We start from the raw sequence: 25,284 nt of genomic DNA, 5'->3' as shown, positions 1-25,284 counted from the left end.
ATGAACTGTTCGAGCAAAATTGGCTGCCGTTATTCAGAACAAACAAGAGTCAAAGTTTAACCTGTAGAGAAACGGTCACCCATGAGTTTTTTTTTACTAACCTATTCAGTTTTACTAGTCAGAAGTTCTGGATTGTGATATATTACTGTACAGTTATTGTGTTATTATAGAGACCCAGTTATTTATTCAAAAGTATTTAAGCGTTTCTGTTTTTGAAGTTTACACACATAGTAAGACGCACAGCATTTTGAATTGTTTTATTTTCATGAAATACAAAACAACTGTACTTAAACTCAAATTTTAACAGAACTTTTGCTTTTATTAAAAAGTTTGGTAATTATTGTTGCAGTTTTGTAACGTGTCCAGTTAACCATCAACACGTTTCTCACCAGGAACTAGAAATAGGCTACATATTGTAGCAGCACAACCATTTCTCTCAGAATAATAAAGTGTGATGTGTTCCAAGAAGCCAACCAGAAGCTCATAATGTGGTACTGAAAGCACGACTTGGCTCGTATTCTGATATTAGAGAGAGAAATGATGGCAGCAGTAAGTCATCCATTCAAAGACATCCAGTCCGTTCAGTTATCTGCGAGCCCTCTGCATCCTTTGCCTTTTGAAAGCTTTGTGTTTGTTCTTCTTCTTCACCACTTTGAGCTCAGGCGCCTCCGTCTGAATGTGAACAGGCTTCTCCTCGGCGGGTGTGAGGAAGACATCAGCTGTAACGTCGTTGTCCACGTTTTCCTTCACTTCTGTCCTCTTTACCTTCTTTATCTCCTTCACCATCTCCTTCTCTCGCACTTTGGCTGCTGCTGCCAGCCGGAGCTCTCGCCGGTGCTGAAGGTGTAAAAGCAGAAAATGGATGCTTGTGGATGCATTTAGTTTTAAATGTTGACTGACTTTATAATCTACATAAACATACAGTGAAATGCCAGATGTATCAGACGTTCTATTTGATGGCAGGAACTTAAGCTCATAAATACAAGCAAGGATTTTTACCAAGTTAGGAGACTGGAAGTGTGGGTTTTCATACAGCGTGGGCCCCCCAAAGCTTCCCTTAAAGATCTTCATGAGGTTAAGAACAAATCGAGGTCCGATCTCCACCAAGGAGGCGTCCTCCTCGATTATCTGAACATGAAAAGAATGGACAGAGAAATGAATGTACAATAAAAAAAGTATATAAAAAAGACAAACATTTAATATGAAAAGAATTATGACAGAATTAACATTTGCCGTCTCGAGGTGGTAAAAGACCCACTAATGCTTAAATTTGAAGCCTTAAACCAACGATGAAGTCTTGGAAAACATTACCTGGTAGTTTCTAAACCATATCCTGTTGTCTGCGACGGTGAACGTGAAGACGTGGTCCACAAACGGCTGACTCTTAGGATGGTAGCGTGGAGTGGAAAATGTCTGCAACAAGAAAACCTAATTATTTCTTTTAAACGAAAACACAAACAAGAAGGCGATAGCTCTGCATGTTTTCCTAATATGCTCCATTTTCACACTTTGTCAGTCAAACGTACCTGAATGAAGAGCTCTTTCAGTACAGCATACTGGGGCTTGTCAAATGTCTGTGTGAGGAAATAAAGATGATTTCTGACTCAGATTACATACATGACAGCATACTCTCTGAAAAAAAAGAGCATGACTGCTGTTACGGTTTCTGACAGAATACTCTCTGACATTGTATTAATGATATAATAAACTGACAACTTTTAATTCAACCCTCTGGCTTGAAGGCTGTGTGATACTCACAGGATCAAAGGAGAGCAGCGGTCTGGATCCTTTCAGGCAGTTTCCTGTCATTTTGAGCTCGGCCAGCGTGTGAACTGTGGAAAAGATATTAGAATAAAATATCTGTCTGTAGCAAAGCAAACGTCTTTGCCTTAAGGCATGAAGGAGAGATGCAACTTACTGTTCTGAACCAGAAACTTTGCAGAAGGTCCATGAGGGCTGTTAGAGATCCTACAGGAAAGGAACTTTATTTAATTATTTTGTTCCGCTGTCCAACGTTCCTCAGACTAGCCTACTGTTAAGCGATGAAACACTCACCACATGTAGAGGTCCTGCTTCTTTTTGGCCTCAAAAAAGATGCATTTGTTGCAATTTTTGATTTCGCACACCTACAAAACGACACTGATCTCAAGCTCCGCTTTGAAGCACATGATGATACAAAATGACTCCTAGAATTAAAAACAAACTCACCTCGTTGACAACAAACAACTTGTCCTTTCTGTCCATTTTTGTATCTAGACATAATGGTATAGATTAATCTCTGTCCATCAAAGAGTAACTGTCAGTGCAGATGAGTGTTGCGAAGGTAATGGATTGCTGCATGACACCAACCTGCTTTTGAATGAGGCATCATGGTCCTCAGGTCCTGCATCAAGTGTCTCGTTCTGAAGTTGATTCCTCTTGAGGAGAAGATGAGAACCCTCTCCTTGTTGGTCCATTTGCCCTGTTCAGGAGAACATTTCTCATGATGATATCAAACTAAACTGCAAAAAAACCCAAAAACTTGAGTAGTACAAAACAACCCCATTACTCAGAGTCTATTTTCCTTCTGCGGCTGAGAAACAATCATCCAACCTCTAAGTATTCAAATTAGAAGAGATCTTTGAAAGACGATCTTCTCAAGATGGTTTATTTTCATTTGGCAATACTCACAGGATTTCACAGTACATAGAAATATCATCACTGCAATATCAGTGTGGCTGAAATGCTAAAGCACTCAGGGATTGTGAGCATGAGAATGACAGGAGGAAGTCTTGATGTTTTTCTGTACTGAAACAATAACTGCACATTATTAGACTTGATGTTAATTGTACAGTAAAGTTTGACCGCAGTTCCATTTTGTAGTGTTTTGCAAATGGTTCCCAAGTAATCCCTTACACTTGTAGTTAATCAGCTGTAAATGAATGATGGTTCTCAATGCAGTGCCATCAGAGGGATGACTGGTGTCTGGTTTGAGGGCTTTTGCCTTTTACAGAATTATTTTTTTTCCAGATTTCGCAAAATATTTAAAGGTTTTGAGCAAAGCAGAGGTATAAAATGAAAATTTATTCCAACCTTACTTTGAGGAACACGGTGTTTTAAAACAATTACATTACTTTTATTTTCTTCCACTCATTTTATCTTGTCAAACCAGAAATACCCTACTCATTTTTACTTTCAGTCAGTCATCATTAACCTATTTGAAAGATCATTATCAGTATAATCATTACTAATCCTCAACGTCTACTGTTTTAAATGTTTCAGGCTTAAAATGCTGGTATGGATGTACATTAATAAGTTACAGTTGAAAAGATATAACATAAAACATCTTGGGCTTTTGAAGTAACCACTGTGTAAAAGTCAAGTAAATTGAATTTATATATACCACATTGTAAGTTCAATCTAAATGGGTAATTCTAACTCTTTAACAAATCCAAATCAATAACAGAACGAAACCCCCCTTTTGTTTAAAAGGATAACATTAATTAGCAACAAAAACCTATTTAAACATGCCTGTGTTGACTACTGTGTTAGCTCATTAGCTAACAAGAAACCCAGAGACTCACCACAGAAACCGGTGCTGGGACCGTAACCTCATTTTTCGTCTCTTGTTCGGCTTCTGCTAGAGTTTCGCTGTCGTCTACAACAATTTTACCCTTTTTTGCCTTTTGGTGAAAGTGACCCTGTCCTCCACGTTTTCTCTTGAAAGCCGCCATAGTTGTTGGTGCACAGCAAATCTCGTGTAACTAGTGGAGGTCCAGCTCACACAGAAAATAGGAGCGCCCCCCGTGGCGCGAAGGTGGTACTGCAATTTCACATTTATATAGAGGACTCACTGTTAGCCAACTTCAGCAACTTTTAGGCACTTATGTTTTGAAGTATAAATAATTCAACATTAATAAATAACCCTCAAACACATTTATTCTATTCATACAAAATGTGTAATTTATTTAAATATATATAAACATATATATGATCATCTTTGCTTGACCAAAAGTAGTACCAGAGTCTGTTTGGTGATGCTTATATAAGCTGCTATTACTTATCAAGACTTGTGAAATGCTTCAATTGATATGTATGCCAAGTTATTGGCTAATAACCCTTTAAGAGCTGCACTGTTGATGCAAAAGTATTATTTTTTTGTCTGTCAAACTGTGTGACAAGAGGTGTTTTTTCACGTGTGAAAGTAAAGAAGACAAACACATTCCATCTTTGCAACAAACTGCTAGTAACAAGATGCCTGAAGATTGTTATTTTCTTTATTTTTTAACCTTTATTTAACCAGGAAAGTCCCACTGAGATTAAGAACCTCTTTTTCAATGGAGTCCTGGCCTTATAAATATTTAAGATAATATTTTTTTTCCTTTTAATAAGTTGTTTTTTTATGCTTAAATTATTTAAAGGTAAGAATTAAGTGACTTAACAAACAATAAACAGATTTGTCTGAAAATGTTTTTCAAAATTAGTCTGGCTGTATTGGAGCAAAAACAAAAAAAGGCTCAAATTGTTTGCATAGTATTATAGATCTTACATAATAGCATCATCTTCCTGATACCACTAGAGAGCACTGAAGGACACCTATGTACAATGATAACATTAAAATGATGTTTTACACATGATGAATTAAACATGTGATGAAACAAAGAGTGTCTCAGGGTGTGCTGCAACATACTGTCTTTTTGAATAAAAGAAAGCAAAATGTTGATGAAAAAAAGTGTTGCCAACAATGCTGGAAGGCAGACAAAAGCATCAACAAATGTTGACTGAGTGAGGAAAGGAAAGTTCTCAAAGCTAAACAAAGATAAAAACAGAGGGGAAAAAACCTGGAGAAAGAAATTTTATAAATCAAATTAGAGTCACTGTAGTCGTAAAAATCTTTTAAACGTCAACATGGTAGCACATCGATACAGGCACAAAGTGGGAAACTTTCATTACTTTATGTGTGTAGAAAAAAGGAGATCAAGCAACAAATTTAATAATTTTCTAAGGAAAATGAAAAGGTAATAAAATATACAGAGGGAATCGGTTGGTTTGTAAGCCCATGCAAGATTAGGCATTTCCTGATGTCTTCAAACTGTAAATGCCCTTTTTAAATCACTAAACAAATCTTTTAAAAATGATAGAAACTCTTCAATGTTCAAATTTACCTCTAGATGGCGCCAAAGAGCTGCGGTGGAAGTTTGTCCCATTTTTTACGCGAGAACTTGAAGTCTCGCGAGATTTAGCGGCATGCGGCAAACCGACACAACTGAATTTTTATATGATTACAAGCCATCAGCTAAAGTAATTTAAGCCTATTTGCGAGCGAAAAATAGAAATGTACATATTTTAAAATATTTGAGAAGCCCCAAATAAGACGGAATGGTTGTCAACTTTCAAGACGTTAGAATGTTTCGTTATAGTGTAGGACATACTCTACCCGGTTGCTAGCCGCTAATGCTAACAGTATTAGCCTCGTCTGGGAAAACGTGAGCACTTTTACTGTTTAATCCTAGTGTCCGACTCTGAAAGCTATGAAGTGTCACTATGATGTATTGGGCGTGAAACGGGACGCCGGAGATGATGATCTGAAGAAAGCTTATAGGAAATTAGCTCTGAAATGGCACCCAGGTAAGTTGTGGTTGTTGAAGCATTAACTAGATGAGAGAAAATGAATGTGTGATCATAGTTATCCAGTGGAAGGATAGGATGAATTTTAAGGCGATGTGTTATAGTACACATATGTGTTTGACCTGATTGGGGTTTGGTAACTTGGCTAATAAAGTATCAATAGGAGTCCCATAAAACAACCTGTTCAACAGATGTAATGGGTTACTGAGAATAAGTTGTTATAACATTACATTTTTGAGGATTTAAACTTAGGTTGAGTCAGACTCAAAGTTCATAAATAATATAAGTTGAGATTGCCTTTATTGTCTACCACAGTGGTGGCAGAAAATCTCCTTCAACATTCCCTTGTACATACACAAAAAAACATAAAACATAATGAATACCACATTGTCACCATTAGGTTGTGTCTATTTAGTTTTGTTTAAAAACATTACTGCAGATGCTACAAATTATTTATTATAAATATTCTTCCGGCCCAAATTCAGCTTTGTGTCCTAAATAATGTTAAAGGCTCTATTTGCTTTAGATAACCCTCATAAAATCACACAATAAGCGCTAGCATCCATTGTAGAAACTCCTACCACCCACCACCTTTCGTGACAATTTTAATTTTAATCACAAGGAGTGTTAATGCTTGAGTATGTTTTTGAGAATGACTCTCAGCTACTACCACACAAACCTGACTTCATTATCAGTAACTCTGAGTAAGTTATAGCCACTTTGGTGTAGGCCAAAGCTGATTAGATGTGGCAGCCATCTTGAATTGAGTTATCTCCTTATGTCAACCAGTTTGTAGATGTTCATCTAATGATTACTCTCTGAATGTCATTAAAATCCCTTCAATGGGTCATGGGATAATTTGCTAACAGACAGTGTCATCTGTTTCTTTCTTTCTTCACTCTTGAGGTCTTTTGATCGATTTGCAGTGATGTTTAGTTTTTTTTTAGCCCTGGCTGGCTGAACAGATCACACCAGGGGCAGACAATCCAGCGATCTCCTGAATTTAATCCAGTTCTTACTCTGTTTCTCCCTGTGATCATGCCAAGCTCATTCAACTTTACTGATAATTTTTGGCACATCAGCAATCGATCTTTGCAAGCTGGTGATTCCATCTTGTGCTGTATCTCTCCTTCAAAGTAAATACTTAACAGTGCCTGAAGCCTTGTTGATTTATTTATCAAACAAATATATATATATATATATATATATATATATATATATATATATATATATATATATAGCACTAAGGTTAGAGAATCCTCAAAGTCGAAGCGAAATCAAATAAAAACGCTGTTTACAGAGTTTGAAATTTAGAGATGAAATAAAATACAGGGGGTGTCTGGCTAATTAGAGCTGTTTTTTTAATCACAGGCCTCTCCTCAAAGATACAGGGTAGTCTTAAAAATACTGTTTCTTTACCAGGGCTGATTTCTGGAGTAAAATGTCTTTCTCAGAGCTTTGGTTTTCCCCTGGTTCCTGTAGTGATAAAATGATGGTGCTGAAAAAATGTCCAGAGGAAAGACCCAGGTTCCTGTAAAAAATAGAAACACACCATTTGCTACGTTTTATACTATAGTCATGTTTAAGATAATCATGAGTAATTCAGGCAAAACAAAGAAAATAAAAAGTCACAAATATTGGTAAATTTATCTCTTAATCTTCACATTTTACTTTCTTTATTCGTGCCTGAACATGTGATCCATCCTTTTAAAGACCCAGCTAAGTTCTGTGTACATCTCTTTGTGGCTCCCCTCTTACATCCCTGTGGCTTTTTTTTTTCCCTAGATAAAAACTTGGAAAACGCAGAGGAGGCCGCGGAACAGTTTAAGCTGATACAAGCAGCCTACGATGTGCTGAGCGATCCGCAGGAGAGGGCCTGGTGCGTACACATCTCCTCCAGATAGTACAGTACTTCTCAGCTGCGGTTCCCTAAGTCTCTTTGATGTTTCCGCCTCTTTCTGTGCGCCAGGTATGACAGTCACAGGGAGGCTCTGCTGAGAGGGGGGCTGAGTGGGGATTACGAAGACGACAGCATCGACCTGCTGCAGTACTTCACTGTTACCTGCTACTCTGGATTCGGAGATGACGAGAAGGTTTGTGCACTTGTAGCCATGGCTGCAGAAATGTTTTCTAAGTACATGCAGTTACATTAAACCATCTTGTTGAGGTGGGAATAAACAACTTTATTGGAATCCTTTCCTCGAGGCATTCCATGCGTTGCATCTGCCTAACTGGTTTCAGTCTGTTCATCCTCAGTGGAACAGGATGGTGCTGATGAAAGAATGTCTTTAGGTCAAATGGCACACAGTTTGATCACATTTTTCCTTGATTCTTAAAGGATAGTGATTTGTTAATTGTGGTAGAACAGAAATTTAACAAAGGAATAAACCTGTTCTTGTTGGATGACTACACAGAAATGTGAATAAAGAAATGAAACGGTGATGAAAGATAGTATGGATCACATGAAAAACTCCAAGATTTGTTGAATTTTGATCACTCTGCATGTTGTGTTTTCAAAGTAAGGGAAAAAATAGGTTCGTAATTTGTCCTTGTCTGATAAGGTTTAGACCAGTGGTGTCCATTCCTGGTCCTGGAGGGCCAGTATCCTGCATGTTTTAGAGGTTTCTCTGCTCTTCGGCAGGTCTCCAAGTTCTAGAGAAGCCTGTTCATCACTCAGTCATTCAAATCAGGTGAATGCAGAAAAACACTTAAAACATGCAGGATAGTAGCCCCTCCAGGACCAGGATTCGACACCACTGGCCACCAACCTGCATTCTCCATATTGGCCAGCAGGGGGCGAGCCACGTGTTGAAACATGCCAGTTTGTTTAGAAATCCATTGTTTTCAAACCCCTCTTGGACAGTTTGGGCAGGCTTCCAGTTCATCACAGGGCTAACACAGAGACAGATGACATTAACAGCCTCACATGCTCACATTCACACCTGTATTGTTTTTGGACCGTGGAAGGAAGCTGAAGAGAGAACACACCAAGGCACAGGAAGAACATGCAAGGACCACACACTATGGCCCCAGCCAGTACTGAAACCAGGAACGATACCACGCAAGACTGTGCAAAACAGCTACAACTCTGTCAGTTCTCAACATACAATGATCTTAGTTTGAAACTCTGGCATGAAAAGTGGTTAACGATTCCGTCAAGAAAGGCCAGGAATTTATTTATGGTCTCACTTTAAAGTCCTTCTGACTACAGCTTCATGTTAATTTGTGAAGGACTGACCCGTATGGCGTACATGACAGCATAAATGTGGGTATACTCCAGGGCGAGGCTGTGTTGTGACTACGACTCTGTGGGCAAACATGGAGTCCGGTCACACCATGTTGGTCACATTTCTGTTCAGTGTAAAGTCGTAGGTGTTTTCAGTATTATACAATTTCTCAGTAATTTTGATAAGTAAGTCTAAACTCAGTTCTTTTTTCTACGGCTTTTTAGGTGTCTAGAAATGTGCTTTCATCACAGAAGTCTGATTTTAAATCTGTGACCGAAACACTGTGATTTCAGCCTCATCAGCATCAGTCCATGTTTAGGCTGGCAGTTCCATTAAACTGTGGGAAAGGAAATTCTTGGTGCCTCTCAGAACGCTGATTTTCTAATATGCTGTTCCTTTCATTTTCTCTCCCCAGGGCTTTTACGCAGTTTACAGGAATCTCTTTGCGTCCATTGTTAAGGAGGAGATGGAGCACAGCAGGATGGACGATGAGGAAGAGGAAGAGGAGTTTCCTCCCTTTGGAGACTCTCAGAGTGATTACGATACGGTAAGCTCCAGGGGTACATATAACGTCCGTCTCCACGTCAAACAAATGATTCATGACACAAGAGGTTTTAATAAAGGTCAGATGTGTAAAATAATTTAAAAAAAAACGCAGTCAAAACTGAAGTGTTTGTGTTGTTAATCAACACCTGTTCTATTTTGCAGGTAGTGCACGAGTTTTACGCCCACTGGCAGAGCTTCTGCACTCGCAAAAACTTTGCTTGGAAGGAGGAATATGACACGAGACAAGCGTCCAACCGCTGGGAGAAAAGGGCCATGGAGAAGGAGAACAAGAAGACCAGAGAAAAGGCTCGGAAAGAGCGCAACGAACTTGTGCGCCAGCTGGCGGCCTTCGTGCGCAAGCGCGACCGCCGCGTGCAGGCCCACAGGAAGCTGGTGGAGGAGCAGAACGCCGAGAAGGTGAAGAAGATGCAGGAGATGAGACGGCAGCAGAAGCTCAAGCAGGCCAAGTAAGCTGAGAATGAAGCGCTCGGGACAGGTGCAGCCGTTTTCCACCGCTTTCTCCTCCTCATCTGGGCACTGTTTTTAATCCCAGACTGGCGGAGGAGTACCGGGAGCAGAGCTGGGCGGCCATGTCTGAGCTGGAGAAGGAGCTGCAGCAGATCGAAGCTCAGTACGGAGAAGAGTTTGGAGACGCATCTGAGAGTGAGGAGGAGGAGGTGGAAATGGACGCACAGGAGAGAAACAGTGAAGATGAAGGAGGTAAAAAAAAAAAGACGTTTTTTTTATTTGACTGACAAAAAGTTACATGATTATCAAAACCTTGCCAATCATAAAAACCTCAAGGACAAGGACAGCAAAAAAGCTGTCCAGTTGTGGCAAACAAAATCACTCAAACATGCAGATAAAAAGCTTTTAGGGGAAAATGATGCTGCGTTTTGACACTTGTTTGGCTCTGAAAACAAACTACAAAACAAGATGAAACTAAAAGATGGCATCCACATACAAAGGTAGATAATTACACTTCTAACCTGTGCTTAGAAGTGTAATTAGTTTATTTAATAAGCATCGCTGTAAATGTGTTCGTTTGAATGTTGCTCCTCAGACAAAATTTGAAATAAGCTGTTAAAAGAGCAACAACACTTAAAGCTGGGCCGGCTAAAAGAAGAAACGCTTTAAAAGAATTCACGAATAAGGCAAATGATGTGCAAAATCAACAAATAATCTCTTAATTAGTCAGTTTTTATTCCTACACGTTTGCTTACTTAATGGTCCTTCAGTACATAATTATACTTCCCACTTTCTATACGAGTGACTTAATGAATAGATGAGTAAATTAATAGATGTTTTTATCTATCAGTATACTTTCTAGGTTTTAACACTGTGCATTTATGTGAATGTGATGTTTAAAAACAAAGAAAATCAAGACGTAAAGGTTGAATTACTCATCTGGTGTACATGAATATTCATTGGCAGACATGGAGCAGCCTGATGAGCTGACGATTGAGTGTTATGATGATCTTTACTGCCCGGCTTGTGACAAATCCTTCAAATCGGATAAAGCGTGAGTTTGCACACACACACACACACACACACTCTTTGGACCTGCATGCTAATTCAGTTTCCAGAGCAAAGAAGAAATTCAGCGAGATTTAGTCATCAAGATGTCTAATGTTTAAGGAGTCTAAAATCAAATAAAAGTTCTAAGTTCACCAAAAGAAACTTTCCTCAGAATATTTTAGATGCAATTTTAAAATAATATGTCGATCTACTGATAAGGCAGAAAGCATGAATCCGCTTCTTTTATGCCATGAACTTTTTAATACTCTGATTTTCATGTTAGCTAATCCGATGAGTTTTATTTCTAAGTAAATAAATAATAATTCAGGTGTGTTGGTAGACAGTCTGTGACTCTCAGGTTTAAATTTGTCAAACTGGGTTCAGATTTTAGCTGGTAATAACGTGTTAGTTTACATAGTAGCTCTGTAATCACAACAGCCTCTGAGCTCACGAGACAGACAGGAAGAAACACACACGAGACAGAGTCCATCCTGTCGAGCTGGTCTGTTTCCTCTCGCAGCTCTCTTTTGGTGACAGCCGAGCTGATTGACTTCGCCCCGGTGTTGTTTTCTCAGCCCTTCACCTCACTGCAGGTGAGAGGGGAGCAGTACTGTAAGAGCTCCAGACGCTCCGCCCCCTAAAACAAATGACCATAAATGCAAGAAAAAGTTCTCAAATGTGGAAAAAAAATTAAATCTGTTGAAACTGAACAATTGATTGGGGATCGCTGGTCTAAATTCACCAGTTTGAAGCATTGAAACCCAAATAATCTTCGAAAATACTCCCTGATTTCATTAATAGGATGAATTCATTTTTTCATTAATGTTTAAAGCTTCATGTAAATTACTGGCACCGGTTTTTTGGTTGAATAGAATTTAATTTTTGTGATAAACATTGTGACCTTCTCATGTTTAATTATTATTATTATTATTATTTTTTAATTTTAGTGTGCAGTAAGTGTCTTTGTTGCAGATAATAAAAAATTTAAGTAACAAAAGATTGTTTGGTTTTTTTTACTACTTTTTATTCTACAACTGCTACTGATAAATGCAATATATTTTTCACAATTTTTCAGTGTTTATGTACTTTGACATATAAACATCTTTTCCCCCTAACCATTTAACAGATACTTCACCGCTTCTTTCTTTTTTTTTCTCCTCCGCAGTATGAAAAACCACGAAAAGTCCAAAAAGCACCGAGAGATGGTGGTGTTGCTACGGCAACAGCTGGAGGAAGAGGACGACTCGCTTGGTTTGAGCATGGATGGAAAGGAGGATGGAGAGAAGGAAAATGAATCAGTGGAGGAGGAGGAGGAGGAAGAAAAGCCAAAGCAAAAGTAAAGTCAAATAAGAGTTTAAACAATTATGATTAAATGTTCACCCACTCACTACATTATCATCACTACATAGACCATATAGGATGTTTTTGCATTTCCAACCGTACTTGAACGCAACGCCCTTCATAATTACACACCAAGTATTCACAGTCAGGTGTCGCATAAATAAAGACCAGCAAGATACGATGGAAATCAGGCCTGAATGTAAATAACATCATCTGTCTCCGTAAGGCTGACATATAATTTATTTACACGTGTCTGTTACACTTTTTCATTGTTTTTTACAACCACAGACCGCAGCTGCAACTAGATACGGACCTTCAGTACGCTGACATTATGAATTAATTTCATCTATAAAATAATTTAGTACAAAACAACTGATTTTAAAGTTGTGGTCTGTTTGCAATTAATAAAAAAAAGAAAAGAAAAAGCCAAACAATATTATAAAATGCGGCTGGCTTTGCATTGTGATTTACAACGCGTCCTCAAAACGTTTCAGATTTAGACTGATGTGTTTTGGATAAAAGATCAGCTCACATTTTCTCGCCGTTTCTCACAGCTCAGGCAGGAGGAGGGGAGCCACGTTATATTGGAGACGTCTAGATCATTGAAGGCGTTTCTAGATGAGTTTCGTGGAAATCCCAGTAACGAGCTGCCGGCGTTAGTGTTAGCCTGGATTAGCCTGCGGCGGCGGCTCACGCCACACTTTTTTACCAACGTGAACAACTTCTGCACACCATTTCGTTGACGATTTTCCTGGACACAATATAAAGAATGTAAAATTACAATTCGGATTCCTCATTATAGAGGGCACTAAAGTGAATGAGTTCAGATTTTTACCTGGTTGTCATGGCAGTTACAGCTTGGTGACTCATCAGAATTTAAAAAAAAAATGATTTCTTTTATTTTTCCTGTGGTCTTTCTCTTCACCTCCCCAGGCTGTCAAAAAAGCAAAAGAGGAAAAAGAAGCAGCAAAAAGCAGCACAAGTGAGACATTTTTTTTTCCTTTTTCTGTTTTCAGTGTGCGTTCTTACTCTAGCCTCAGCCAATTGAAGTAAAAGTTTCCTGAACTTTTCACGCTCTCCTCTCTTGCGTAGCAAAGCGTCGCTGAAGAGGAGGACAAACCAACACAAACTATCTGCCAAGAAGACGATCCACCTGAAGCGGCAGAAAACCCTGCAGGATCCGAGCAGCAGGAGGATCTTCCTCCTGCAGAAGTCAAAAGGTCGGTTCAGTTTTGGGTTTTTTTGCCATCTCTCCTGACCAAAGTTTAGACAGCAGGAGCAAACACAGTCCAAATATTTTGCTTCGGACCTTAGAGGGAGATTTTGAGTTGATTTAGTTATTCCACAGAAGCTCTTTAAGACTGAACCCTTAACCTGTATTACAGTTTTAGCTCTCTGCAGCAACAGTGAGCGATTTATTCACCGCAATGGTGCTTTTTGTTGCTGCTGTCGTCTCTGTGGAGCATTCTGATCAGATACAAGCAGCAGCACTGCATCCTCATCTTTAAGTTTGTCTCGCTGAAATTCATGAATCTACGCCTTTACGTGCACATGAAGCTCTTTATGCCAGCTTGTGAACCTGCAAATCTTCAGCTTTTTCTTATTGACAGATCTGATTGAAAGTGTGCAGTGTGCAGGCGTGTTACTGTCCATGCCAATCTCCTGCGTCTGTAAAATATGTGTCCTTCGAGTGTTCACGGTGCTGTCAGAACAAGGTTTTATAGTCTCAGCATTCAGTTTGGGAAAACTTTTTAAAATTCAAATCTGAAAAAGATGTTTTTACATGGGAAAAAAAAATCATCTGCAGATGGGAATCAAACACTAAAGAAGGCTCCGAAAGTCTGTTTGGTTATCTGATTCATCTGCTTGGTTGATGATAAAGTTTCTGTTTCCTCCCCAAAAACTAAATAAATTAAAATGCACCCAGGGATTTTGTTTGTGCAACTGTTTATGGTCTTTGATTAAAAATGGAATGAAAACAGTCATTAAAAGAAATCAAAACAGGAAGTTTCTTTTAAAGATTAAACACGTTTTAATGAGCTGGTCACTCAGTGACGTCGATGATGATGCAGAGCGGCACCTCTCAAGGTATCGCTCTTTATTGTTGACCTAAATCGCTCAGCAATAACGCCATTTTTGTTTTTTTAACATGCGACCGTGCAGTTTGCAATTTTTTTTTTTTTTTTTTTTTTTTTTTTTTTGTTATCTGTTACGTTAATGTTACCTCAGCAGCTCCGGGAAGACGAAAGGAAAAAATGGAGGAGGAAGAAACAAACCAAAGAACGCCAAGTCGCACCCCGAACAGTTTCCTGAGGTCTGTAAGATAAAACCATTCTTAGACTTTGTTATAGTCAGTTAATTTGAGCTAATTTACTTGTTACTTCGAAGGTACTCATTGCAATGGCACAAAGACAGGCGGTAAAAGATTTCTGAAGAAAGAAACAAAATCCACACCCTCTTTTTCTCCTATTGATGGTAAAATCAATTAAAACAATCTACATTAAATCAGACTTGAAAACGAAGCTTTTCTTTTGGAAAACACAAACAACAGGACAAATCTGCTCGGGTTGTAAACGTTCTGAGCGTGAGACTGGAGCTGGAAAATAAAAATGTTAAAACTAAGCTTGCTGAGCTCTGTCCTTATGGTGCTCCACCTCTGTGCTTGATCCCTGATATCTATTCATGACAGTTTGTCCTACTCATTTTCTTTTGTCTTTCACGTTTATCCACAGATTCACGCTAATATTTTCACTTAAATGTCTTCTTAGAGTCCACACTTGCCCAGTTCCTCCATCTTTGTTTACCTACACAAACCATGGCCAGCCTAATGTGGGTCAATCACGTGACTCAAGCTTCCATGGAGTTTTTGGTGGATTCAGAAGAGGGCTTTGTTTACATTGAGTGCATACCTGCATTTCAGAATTGCTCATCAGCATATCTGCAAAACTACTGGAGTAAACTCTTTCAAACTGCACAGTTTAATACAGTTCAGGATAACCTTTAAAGTTTTATTTCATACTTTGCAATGAGTACCTTTAGGAGACGCTGGAAGTGTCTCATCTGCTCCCTGGAGCTACATGAAAATCCTTCTACTTTTAATGAAAACATGGCACTCACTTCTTGTCTGATTAAATGTCCCATTCCCATCTCCGTGTCCAGAAGGAAGCGAGCCTCCGCTGTGTTACCTGTAACAACGAGTTCCCCACGAGGAACAAGCTGTTCGACCATCTGAAGACCAGCGGCCACGCCACCGCACTCGCCGCCAACGCTCCTCACAGCTCCGCCAGCAAAAGCAAGAAAGAGAAGAAGAGGAACAGATAACACATTCTCACCTGGACTGCAGGAGAAGGCGTCGCTTTGATGAGTCTCACAGGAGATCTTTTTTTTTTTTTTTTTTTAAAAAGAAAAGCTTTCTAAACTGGCCTGAAAGATGAATAAATGTAAAACCAGAAAACGTTCAGTGCGGCTGTTAAGTGAGAGACTGAGTCATCCAGACTGAAATGTGTAAAACCTGAGAAAACTACCCAGCCTCATTAGTCCCTCTGTCCGTTTCATTTCTGTAGAGGCTTTATGAATGAAGGCGCCACCGCTCTTTGGTATTTATATTTATACAACCCTGGAGTTATTCGCTTGAATGATTAGAGCCATCAAACAAAGAGGACTTTCTTTAGTTCAGTGTGGAAAACAATGACCTCCAGCTTCTGTGTGCTGTTTTACTGGTGACACAGTAAAACTAAATGTTGAAGTTGTAAAGCCTCCAGAGCAAGGGTGGCCCACCCTGGTCCTCGAGGGCCACTGTCCTGCACGTTTTACTTGTGTCCCTGCTCCAACACACCTGATTTGAATATGGATATTAGAACACGAAGAGGTAATTTAACCACTGAATCAGGTGTGTTGGAGCAGGGAAACAAGGAACACATGCAGGACGGTGGCCCGCGAGGACCAGGGTTGGCCTCCCCTGGATTTGACAAATGAAGTCATTATTTTTGTTGCCCGTGTCTGTATGTACTGTTAGCAAAATAATTCTGACAGTGGAAGGGTTCAAACGAAGGTTTTAAGAACGTAATCATTGGATGAACCTCCATCTACAGTTGCATGAATTTCAGAGTCAGTCCCGTTCAAGGTGGCTACGCAACATTAGCAAACCCAAAAATAACTCTACCTCAGCCACTTTTACACACGTTGAGCTAAAATATGGTGCAGTAGTAGCTGAGAGTCATTCTCAACACGTACTCTGAGCGTTGTATCGCTTTGGATTACACATATTTTCAAGGTTTGACCGAAACGGCTACAACTCTGTCATGCCTCCACATGAGGTATTTTTAGACTAAAACTCCGGCACGAAAGGCAAGCAGGGCGATATCCATTCCTTTAAGGCCTTTAATACATTATTATGGGATTTGTTCTTGGAGCTGTGAAGGTTTACACTGTCCTTGGTGTGTAAAATAAGTGAGAGGTCTCGACTGGAGGGGGAAGAAAGTGCAGGAAGTAATGAAAACGGCAAACTTAACCCTAAACGCTGCCTTGGTCTGTATCAGAAAGACAGAACACGACAAGAGGTCTTTTTTAAATCTTGAATTAAAAAACATACAAGAAATGCAAGGGTTTTTTTTAACAAAGAAAAAGAACCTTTTGATCACAAACCAGTTAATTTCCAATAGTCCACTGCTGATCCTCCCCTGACTTTGATGACAGCTTGAATACCTTTACTGAATAAAACTATCAGACCTTGAAGGGATGCATATCGCCCGCCGTCTCGCCTACTTTTCCACAACGATTTGGTGCAATCTGCTGGTACTCAGGGAATATCATTGGGAGGACACCAAATGTCAATGAGTCGTAGAGTTGGAGGCAGTGGTTACTTTGAGAGTTTCACTAAAATCCGTCCACTGGTTCATGAGATATTTTGCTAACAGACAGGGGTTTTTAAAGCAAAGATGTTTAGAAATGTGTAGCGCTCAGACAATGTGTCGGGCGCGACTCGGCTACCGTCTCAATTTTAGCTCAATATCTGCAAAACTGACAAAATTGGAGCCATTTCTGAGTTTGTTGTCGATTAGCTGTGGCGGCCATCTTGGGTCAGGTTAAATTCAAGAGTTAATCAGTTGTAGATGTACACCCAGAGGTTACTTTCTGAGAGTTTCGTTAAAATTCATCCACTGGTTCATGAGATATTTTGCTAACAGATGGACGGAGTTGACTCCATAAGTTAATATCAAAATTTGGAACAAATTTCACATGACAGGGATGACTCTCAGCTACTACCACTCCAGGTTTTAGCTCCACATCTGTGAAAATGGCCGAGTCAGTCATTTTTGGGAAGCCATCTTGAATCGGGTTGACTCCAAAGGTCAGCGAGTTGTTGAGGTACATCCAACAACCACTTCCAGAGAGCTCGATTAAAACCCATCCAGTGGTGCGTGAGATATTTCTCTAACAAACGGGACAACAGACACACAAAGGCGATTACATGTTTGCCCACGTTTTGTGGCAGCAGGTGATAAAAATGCTGTTTATCCATCGGGTTCCAGCAGGAAACGGATCAGCTTTACAACTTCTACCATGAATATCCAACTGAGTTTAAAAAACATGTTTTTTTTTTACAAATATAATGGTCTTTGACACTATTCAATGAAAAAAAAAACATTTATCCTTACAAATCCTCATTTTGATGGACTGAATGTGAGAACTGTCTAAAGCGTCACCATTCAGAGTGGGTTAATGACTTCCAGCTGCCCTCCTGACCTGAATGCACAACCTTGTCCTCTCAGCGGAAATTTGCTTGTTTCCTTCAGCCATTTATCTGGTCCCCTTTAGTTTTACAAGAAAACATGTTGAAAAAGAAATAGGGTTGATTTTTTACATTCAGCATTGGCCTCTTCAACTCACTGAATGAAAAAAAAAGCTTTATTGGGAGCTGAAATGGTTTTGGACACAATGGGATGAGCTCAGAGGCAAGGCCGCTGCAAAGTTTTTAGGCTTAGAAACAACTTTTCTTTCTTTCTTTCGTTTGGAGTTTTATTGACTGCAGCTGCAACTCTCGTAGCATTGATTGTCGAAATAATACGCTTTCTGTGTGGAAAAACTTCTCAAGTGCCAAACACTTCAGCCCTCTGTCTGAAACAAAGAGCAGAAAGCAGAAGGGGGGAGGGGATGGGGGGATTGTTTTAGCTCGCAACTTTTTTAAGAATTAGGCACAAGCCAAGGACTTGTGCCTGTTTTCTGACGTTTATCCAAGATCAGGGCCGGAGAAGACAAACCCAGACGTCTCTCTCCACAGAGACGCTTCCTGCTCCTCCTGGGGGGGGTGTCTCAGAGGCCGACCTTAAATGGCTAAGACTCGGCTACCTTTACAGCTATTCAGCTCACATTTGGCATGGCAGTAGCTGATAGTTGGTGTACTCTGAGCACTAAAGCATCTTGTAATATTCCATGTTTACAAGGTTTGGCCAAAATGGCAGTAACACCCTTCATCATAGGCTGATTTCAGTTTAAAACTCATGAGAGGTGGCGGGGCGATATGCATTCCTTCAAGGAAAGGCTGCTATATTACGATTAAAAAAAATTTGATTTTTCTTGTCAGTTTTTCAGCGGCTCCGTGTGTGAGGCTGACAGTTTTCGCCACAAGTCTTGTCTTCTATAATCAAACACTTACTTGGATGTAATTAATTTGAGAATGTTCCTGTGTTCCTCGGGGCTTGAAACCGCAGGTCCCAGAGTCCTGAAGCACAGTGAGACTTTTTACAAAGCACATTTAAATCGACACAAGGACCACAGCAAACCAGGAGCGAAAGAAATTATTATTCCACTTGAAGAGTAAAAACATAACAAGTAAACTTCTTTTTAAAAAAAAAAAACACCCGTGAAACAATTTAAAAGCGATAAAGTAAAATTTCAATTTAGGATTCAAGGTGCTGAGCTTTATCTAGAATTGAATGCCACGTTTGAAGGTGGGTCTTGAAAAGTGTTTTGAACCTGTTCAAGGTCTGAATTAGTAAGTTGTTGTAAAGAACGGGAGCAGCCATTGCAAAGGCAGAATTACTTCTGTTTTGTTTGGGGCATTTTTTTTTTTTTTATTTTAAAAAAAAACATTTTATGATTACAACATTATTATTTGTCCAAACTGAACGAAACCGTTGAAGCAAACAGGGGAAGGGAGTAATCAGCTTGCTGTGGCAGTGTGACGATCAGAAGGGATGAGTTATCCAAAATGAAGCAAAACCATAAAACTAAAATGACTGGAACAGGAACAGACAACGTTGGGACAAACATAATGCCAATACAGTAATATTAACACTGCTAATGGGATGAAAACTTGGGACGTAACGTGGGAAAAAGAAATGTTTGGAAAGAAGTAAATCATTAAATGAACAAATAAAAGGAAGGCATAATGATAAAACAATCAGTTTGGCCTCCTGAGGCCTCCTTTGTTGGTTTCTGTAGTTTCAGAGGCTCATTCTAGGACATTTATCGCTCCACAAGAATCAAACTCTTTGAAGTAATGCGAACAGGAAGGGCTTGCGACAGATTTGGAGCGCAGTTCATCTTGACTGTGTTGACTTTGCCAAACACAGAAAGCTGCAGTGATGTCCATCTCACTACATCAGCCTGATGAGCATTTGATTTGTTTTAATTTTTTATTTTTTTTTCATTTTTACTTCAGCATTCCTGCTGAAGTATGGTGATGAATACATTCCTTTAAATGAACTGCACGTAGCCAGGCCATGCAGACCCTTGGAAACTAAAAGTGAAATCCTGAAGTCTCTCCTGTAACAAGCAGGGAGCCAGTGCAGAAAGGCCAGTGCTGGTGTTTTATCACCGCTCTTTGGGACTTCTATTTAAGGAAGAATAGCTGTGTTTGGTACCGGCGATGAACAACAAGACACCACCGATCGAAACCTACTCAACAAATTTGTTTTTAAATCTCTTGGAGAGAGAGCTCGACTGAAAGAAACCTGACTAAGGAGGCCTGAATAGATGCACCACGAAAGCTGAAGAATGTGCTGCAAAGCCAGCAAACGCTTGCAAAAATGAAAGCCCTAGCAGCATTCCTTGAGGGGATGCATATTGCCCGCTCCCTTTAGACCTTTAATTCGTGTGAACAAGGCAAGCTGTGCGTGAAATCCAAGCTGTATTCAAGCACATATCCCTGCAGCAGGACATTTGCACCGTCAGTCGTTTCACTTCACGATGATTGCTGTTTCCTGTCCACAAACTCCCCTGTCCTCTGTCCTTTTTACATCCTCGAAAGCCTCACTCATTGCATCGCAGGACAGCGGGCCCCTGCTGGCCTGGAAAAAGACTGATAGACTGCATGTGGTTAGAAGAGAAAATAAATAAATTATAGAGCATTCTGGCCTAATGGTCGTGGCGCATACTTGCTCTGCCTCCTCTAACACTTTTTCTTTACCCTTCTTCATCTATCAAACAAAAGACAAAAAATAAAATAAAAAATTGAATATCCATCCCCCTGTGTCCAAGCAACTAACCACTTAATGTTAAATGGCCTCAGAGAGTCTACATTCAGATGTTTACAAGGCTACAAGAACCTGCAAAGAGCTGCATTTCAGGGTTAGCAAGAAAAGATTTCCGCTATTAGCAAACTACATCTACAATTTACAGACTGATTATAGCTGTACTGTATTTATGTTTGAACAAGCACTCTTCAGCCATGATGTAAAAACAAAAAAAAAGAAAGAAGAGTCTTTTCAAACAACCAGCGAACAACCCCTGAAATCATGTTTGACATTTAAAAGCTTATATCATTCCGTATCTTATGCAGCCATTTTGTGCAGCTTGACATGAAGTTTTTCAAGAAGTTTGACGTGAAGTCATGGCGAGAGGCTTTCTGCTGCTTCTGCGCTGACAGCTAGAAATGCAAGGCTGAACACCATTCTGTCAATCTATGCTAACAGTCCTTTAGGTTTTCGGTGATGTCTCTAGAGCACAGGTGTCAAACTCCATTCCTCGGGGGCTGCTGTCCTGCATGTTTTAGATGTGTTCTTGCTTTAAAACACCTGGTTTAAATGGATGACTTGTTGCCATGCTCCTGGAGAACTTGATGATTTGGTGAGGAGCTAATCAAACCATTTGAATCAGGTGTTTTGGAGCAGAAAAACCTAAAACCTCTAGGACAGCGGCCCTCGAGGCCTGGAGTTTGTCACCCCTGCTCTAGAGAATTGTCATCCTAACACGGGCGGAAGGGTTTAAGTGCCCCTCATGACCCTGTGGGTTTTGTTGTCCGGGTCACCAGCCGCTAACAGGGTGACCCATGACATGACTCTGATTTGAGGCGCTGGGGTTGCTCTTTGAGGGCACCACATGTGACCAAGCCAAGTCTGCATTTTATTTTGTCAGAACCTCGAGCTCGTTCTCCGTGCTGGTTGGACTCCAAGAGGGCTGCCCCTCATCTCTGATCCTGTTCGTGGCGTTCGTGGATGGACTCTCAGGGCACGGCTGTGGCAGGTTTGGGAACTCCAGGGTCTCATCTCCGCTGCTGCAACTGTAGTAATTCCGCTGGCGTCTTCAAACCGTGACCTTCTGGGATGGTTCGCAGCCATGCAGACCCAATGAGAGTCAGCTCCTCTCAAGTCTGAGGCCACGATTTTCGACTGGGGAAAAAAGGTGAAACGCTCCGTCTGCGTTGTGCTGTGAGTGAGCCTCTGCCTCAGAGTCCTGATCACGAGTCACGGCAGGCTGAAGGTAGAGATGGGCTGAAAGATCAGGGTTCCATTCGCAGTAATGAGTGCGTTGAACCAGTCTGTTGTGGCAGAGAAGGAGCTGGGCAAAAACGTGACCAAAGGTGAGGGTAGCAAGGCTCAAGGTTAGAGATAGGAGGAGTGGAGATGATGCTCCTCCACATTGACAGAAGTCGTCTGAGGTGGTTCGGGCATCAGGTTAGGATATCTGAACCTCCCTCCTTGTTGATGAAACCCTAATACCGGCCCTAGAACTCCCTGAAGGGACCGTTTACTCCTTCTTGTCTTGGAATGTCTCTCGATTCTCAAGAAGGAGCCGGAGAGGGTCAGGGTTTTTGTCTTGGCCATCTCGGAGAAGCAGAAGAAAAACAGATCTATTTTTCTTGTAATTTCAAGCAAATTAAAAAAAAACAAAAATGCCAACGACTTCATTCATTTGCTAATTTATTGTCCCTCTAAATAATTGTCCTTCACATTAACTGAAAACTAATTTCACGTAGCAGTGCATTTTGATTAGAAAAAAATGTTCCTGCCATATTTTATGAATGTTGACGCAAATGAATGATAATCAGAACCCAGTGATGGCTTTGTAGGAAACAATTTGAGAATTTACCAATTTGACAGCACTTTTTCAAGTCACATTCAAAACTAAATGGACTCCATTTTGCAAATAATAATCCATGCGTGGGTGCAATTTTACTACATATCCTCTTTGCTAATGAAGTTATTTGATGCAAGCGTGTTTAATTTTTGCAGTCTGGTCAATTTCAACACGAGACTTTTTGCATCAGAGTACCTTAAATAAAACTACAACATTTATATTAAAAAGGAAACAGAGCTGCTGCTGAAACGGCTGGTGAGAAAATTATGAACTTTTGATAAATGTTGAATGTGGTAAACCACAGGAAACGCTGATTAGCAGAAGAGGAGCTTGATTAAAGTGAGACCAGAATCAATTCTGAGCAGGAATTACAAAAAGAAAACCCTAAAAAAAACCAAAAGTGAACCTATTGTGAGTGTACCAACTGCACCGAAATACTACTTCATTCATGGTCATTGTGACATTTTAACTGAAGCACGTAATTCTTTCCTCCTCTTTTTCAAATACTGCACATTTCCTAACATATTTGTCATTACATGCAGTGTAGGTAGTCCACTTCGCACAGGCTCTTTATGAAATCAAAGGCCTAAAGCAATCTTTCTAAAGAATGTGTATCACATGCCATCTTTAATGCCAGAGTTTTAAACTAAGGTCATCATATGTTGAGACAGAGCTGCAGCCATGTTGGTCAAATCTTGAAAATAACAGCGGGATCTCTTGTGTGATCTGTTAGCAATCTCAGCTCAATTTTTGTGTTTTCCCGTGTCAGCTGGATTACAATTAAAAATATAATTTACAATTTTTAATTGCTAAGGTGTGGGAGGAAGCTGAGGAGTTGGTGTTCTTACTTTTTAGGACGTCACCCCTGCAGCTTTATATCACCTCCCACACAAAACCCACTGTTGGCAAACATAAAAGGTTGTTTTTAGGTGGGAAAAAAAGCAGGGACTAACTTAAAAAAAAATAATTGTTTCTTTTAGTGCGCCTATGCTTTTACGGTTTTCTCAAACTTCAGCTAAATGTAATCTATGACTGACGATGAAACCATCTCAGTTGTTACATCAAGTACGGGTGTTAGCAACTGTAACAAACTCCAGCAGCCAAAAATCAATTCCTCACACCGCACGCATCACGTCGGGTTGAGACACGTTGTCACACAGGCGTCTCTCTCTCAGCTGGAGAAAGACGGTGGGGTTATAACACGCTGAAACGACTCATCTGAAGATCGGCGCTGAACGGAGAGCTTTTGCAACCAGCTACGTCCCAAAGTAGCCCCTGGTCGAACACCCACTCACTCACATAAACATCCCCATTTGAAGGTTGTGAATCGGATCACTATAAGCATAAAGGTCCGCTGATGTTTGCTTAAATGTCTTTTGTGTTTTATCTGGGACTTATTATTGCTATTACTTCTTAAGTCGACATCGCATCAGTAAAAACGTTTTCGAAAGACACTGTTCGTGTCTTTATTGGGCAGTTGCGCGTAGTTCTCTGTCTGTGCTCTTTAGTCCATTAGCAAATATCTCACGCACCACTTGAAGGAGTTTAACGAAACTCCCAAGCAATCGCCTCATGCACATTTATGGCAGATTTCCTTTTGGAGTCAACTTGAGTTAAGATGGCTGCCACAGCTAATCAGCCCTAGCAAAGCACAAAAATGTCAGCCAGTTTTACTGATTTGTGTGTGGTGGTAGCTGAGAGTCTTCCCCGACATATTTTGAGTACCAACTCGTCGCGAAAGATCCTCGCTTCAATCTTTAGAGTTAGGTAGTTGCTGAGCATCCTCATCCTCATGTACCAACTGATCCCGCGAGAGCTTGGTTCAAAACTTTGGCCAATGTGTATTCCCTCAAAAAGCGTTAGTTTTTTTTGCTGTGCAACAACACAAAAAGGTTTATGAAAATGACTTCCTAGTCGTAACAAAATGAAATATATCCACTATAAACTTGGCGTGAAAACGAACAGACTGATCACTGGTAGTAATTTCTCTGAGAAGGGGTTTCATTCATCCATCCATCCAATTTCTTTTATCCGTTTTTTGCTTTCAGGGCCGCGGGGAGCTGGTGTTTATCTCCAGCGGTCCTGCCTTCATTCAATCTACTTGACTCCTACAGGTCGAACACTGTTCAGTATCTCTCAGTCAAACGAAAGTGAGACAACTTTTCACCTGCGTTAGCGTCTTTAAAGAGGCTCCAAGTTAATCTTTGAACCGTTTTTTTCCTTGTTAAGATTGTCCTTGCTGTTACACTTGCATTTGTCTCTTGTCTCTTACCCGAATTAGGAACCGATGCAGATTGTGATTTTTAATGAGCCACTTGAACAGCACAATCAATGATGACCAGATTGGCTTATTTCGTCAAAACAGCTGGTCTGACAAAAAGCTGACGCCTAAACCATCGCCAGGGTGATAATTCAGGCTGTTTGTCTGTGAAGGTACAGCAGTCCTAACCTCACTTGTTCGTGCGTAGAGCTGGAAGTGCGGTGTGTGGCTGCTGAGTAACTAAGTCATGTCAACACGTGTGACCTACTGGTTGTTTGCTAAGACCGCACAATGTAATGAGAGCGTCGTCTTGTTGGTTCAAGATGTTCAGACTCATAAGAAAAATCCACCTCTGTGCCATGGGTTGTAGGATTTTTGTTTCTCAGTCTTATATTCCGCTCCATCTGACCGGTTCCTTATTTCTTGTCACTGGATTAGCCGAACTGTTTCCTCCCTCAGAGCATACGGCATACTCTGGTTTTTGTT

At 40.2% G+C, this 25,284-nt stretch overlaps 2 protein-coding genes across 4 annotated transcripts; one reads left to right on the top strand and one right to left on the bottom strand.

Moving 5' to 3' along the window:
- Positions 1–242: 242 nt before the first annotated feature.
- Positions 243–3,753, bottom strand: bxdc2 (brix domain containing 2). Its single transcript, XM_017407936.3, has 10 exons — positions 3,564–3,753; positions 2,350–2,461; positions 2,209–2,252; positions 2,056–2,126; positions 1,919–1,968; positions 1,759–1,832; positions 1,527–1,574; positions 1,312–1,413; positions 1,000–1,128; positions 243–837 (listed from the first exon to the last, which is right to left on the bottom strand). Exons 1-10 carry the CDS (start codon positions 3,711–3,713, stop codon positions 586–588), a joined length of 1,032 nt encoding a protein of 343 aa, XP_017263425.1. The 5' UTR covers positions 3,714–3,753; the 3' UTR covers positions 243–585.
- Positions 3,754–5,213: 1,460 nt separating this feature from the next.
- dnajc21 (DnaJ heat shock protein family (Hsp40) member C21) lies at positions 5,214–19,157 on the top strand. Of its 3 annotated transcripts, none has more exons than XM_017407503.3 (12): positions 5,214–5,607; positions 7,393–7,486; positions 7,577–7,700; positions 9,250–9,381; positions 9,543–9,847; positions 9,934–10,100; positions 10,815–10,902; positions 12,064–12,234; positions 13,173–13,221; positions 13,332–13,459; positions 14,472–14,553; positions 15,399–19,157. In XM_017407503.3, exons 1-12 carry the CDS (start codon positions 5,511–5,513, stop codon positions 15,558–15,560), a joined length of 1,599 nt encoding a protein of 532 aa, XP_017262992.1. In that variant the 5' UTR covers positions 5,214–5,510; the 3' UTR covers positions 15,561–19,157. The 3 variants fall into 3 exon arrangements, with proteins under 3 accessions (XP_017262992.1, XP_017262991.1, XP_037835322.1); XM_017407502.3 differs by having other exon boundaries at positions 14,469–14,553; XM_037979394.1 differs by lacking the exon at positions 14,472–14,553.
- Positions 19,158–25,284: the final 6,127 nt, after the last annotated feature.

This window comes from Kryptolebias marmoratus, linkage group LG14 (assembly GCF_001649575.2).
Source record: "Kryptolebias marmoratus isolate JLee-2015 linkage group LG14, ASM164957v2, whole genome shotgun sequence".
NCBI classification, from domain to species: Eukaryota; Metazoa; Chordata; class Actinopteri; order Cyprinodontiformes; family Rivulidae; genus Kryptolebias; species Kryptolebias marmoratus.
The sequence above is the reverse complement of the archived record's forward strand: the minus strand, read 5'-3'. Positions and strand labels throughout refer to the sequence as shown.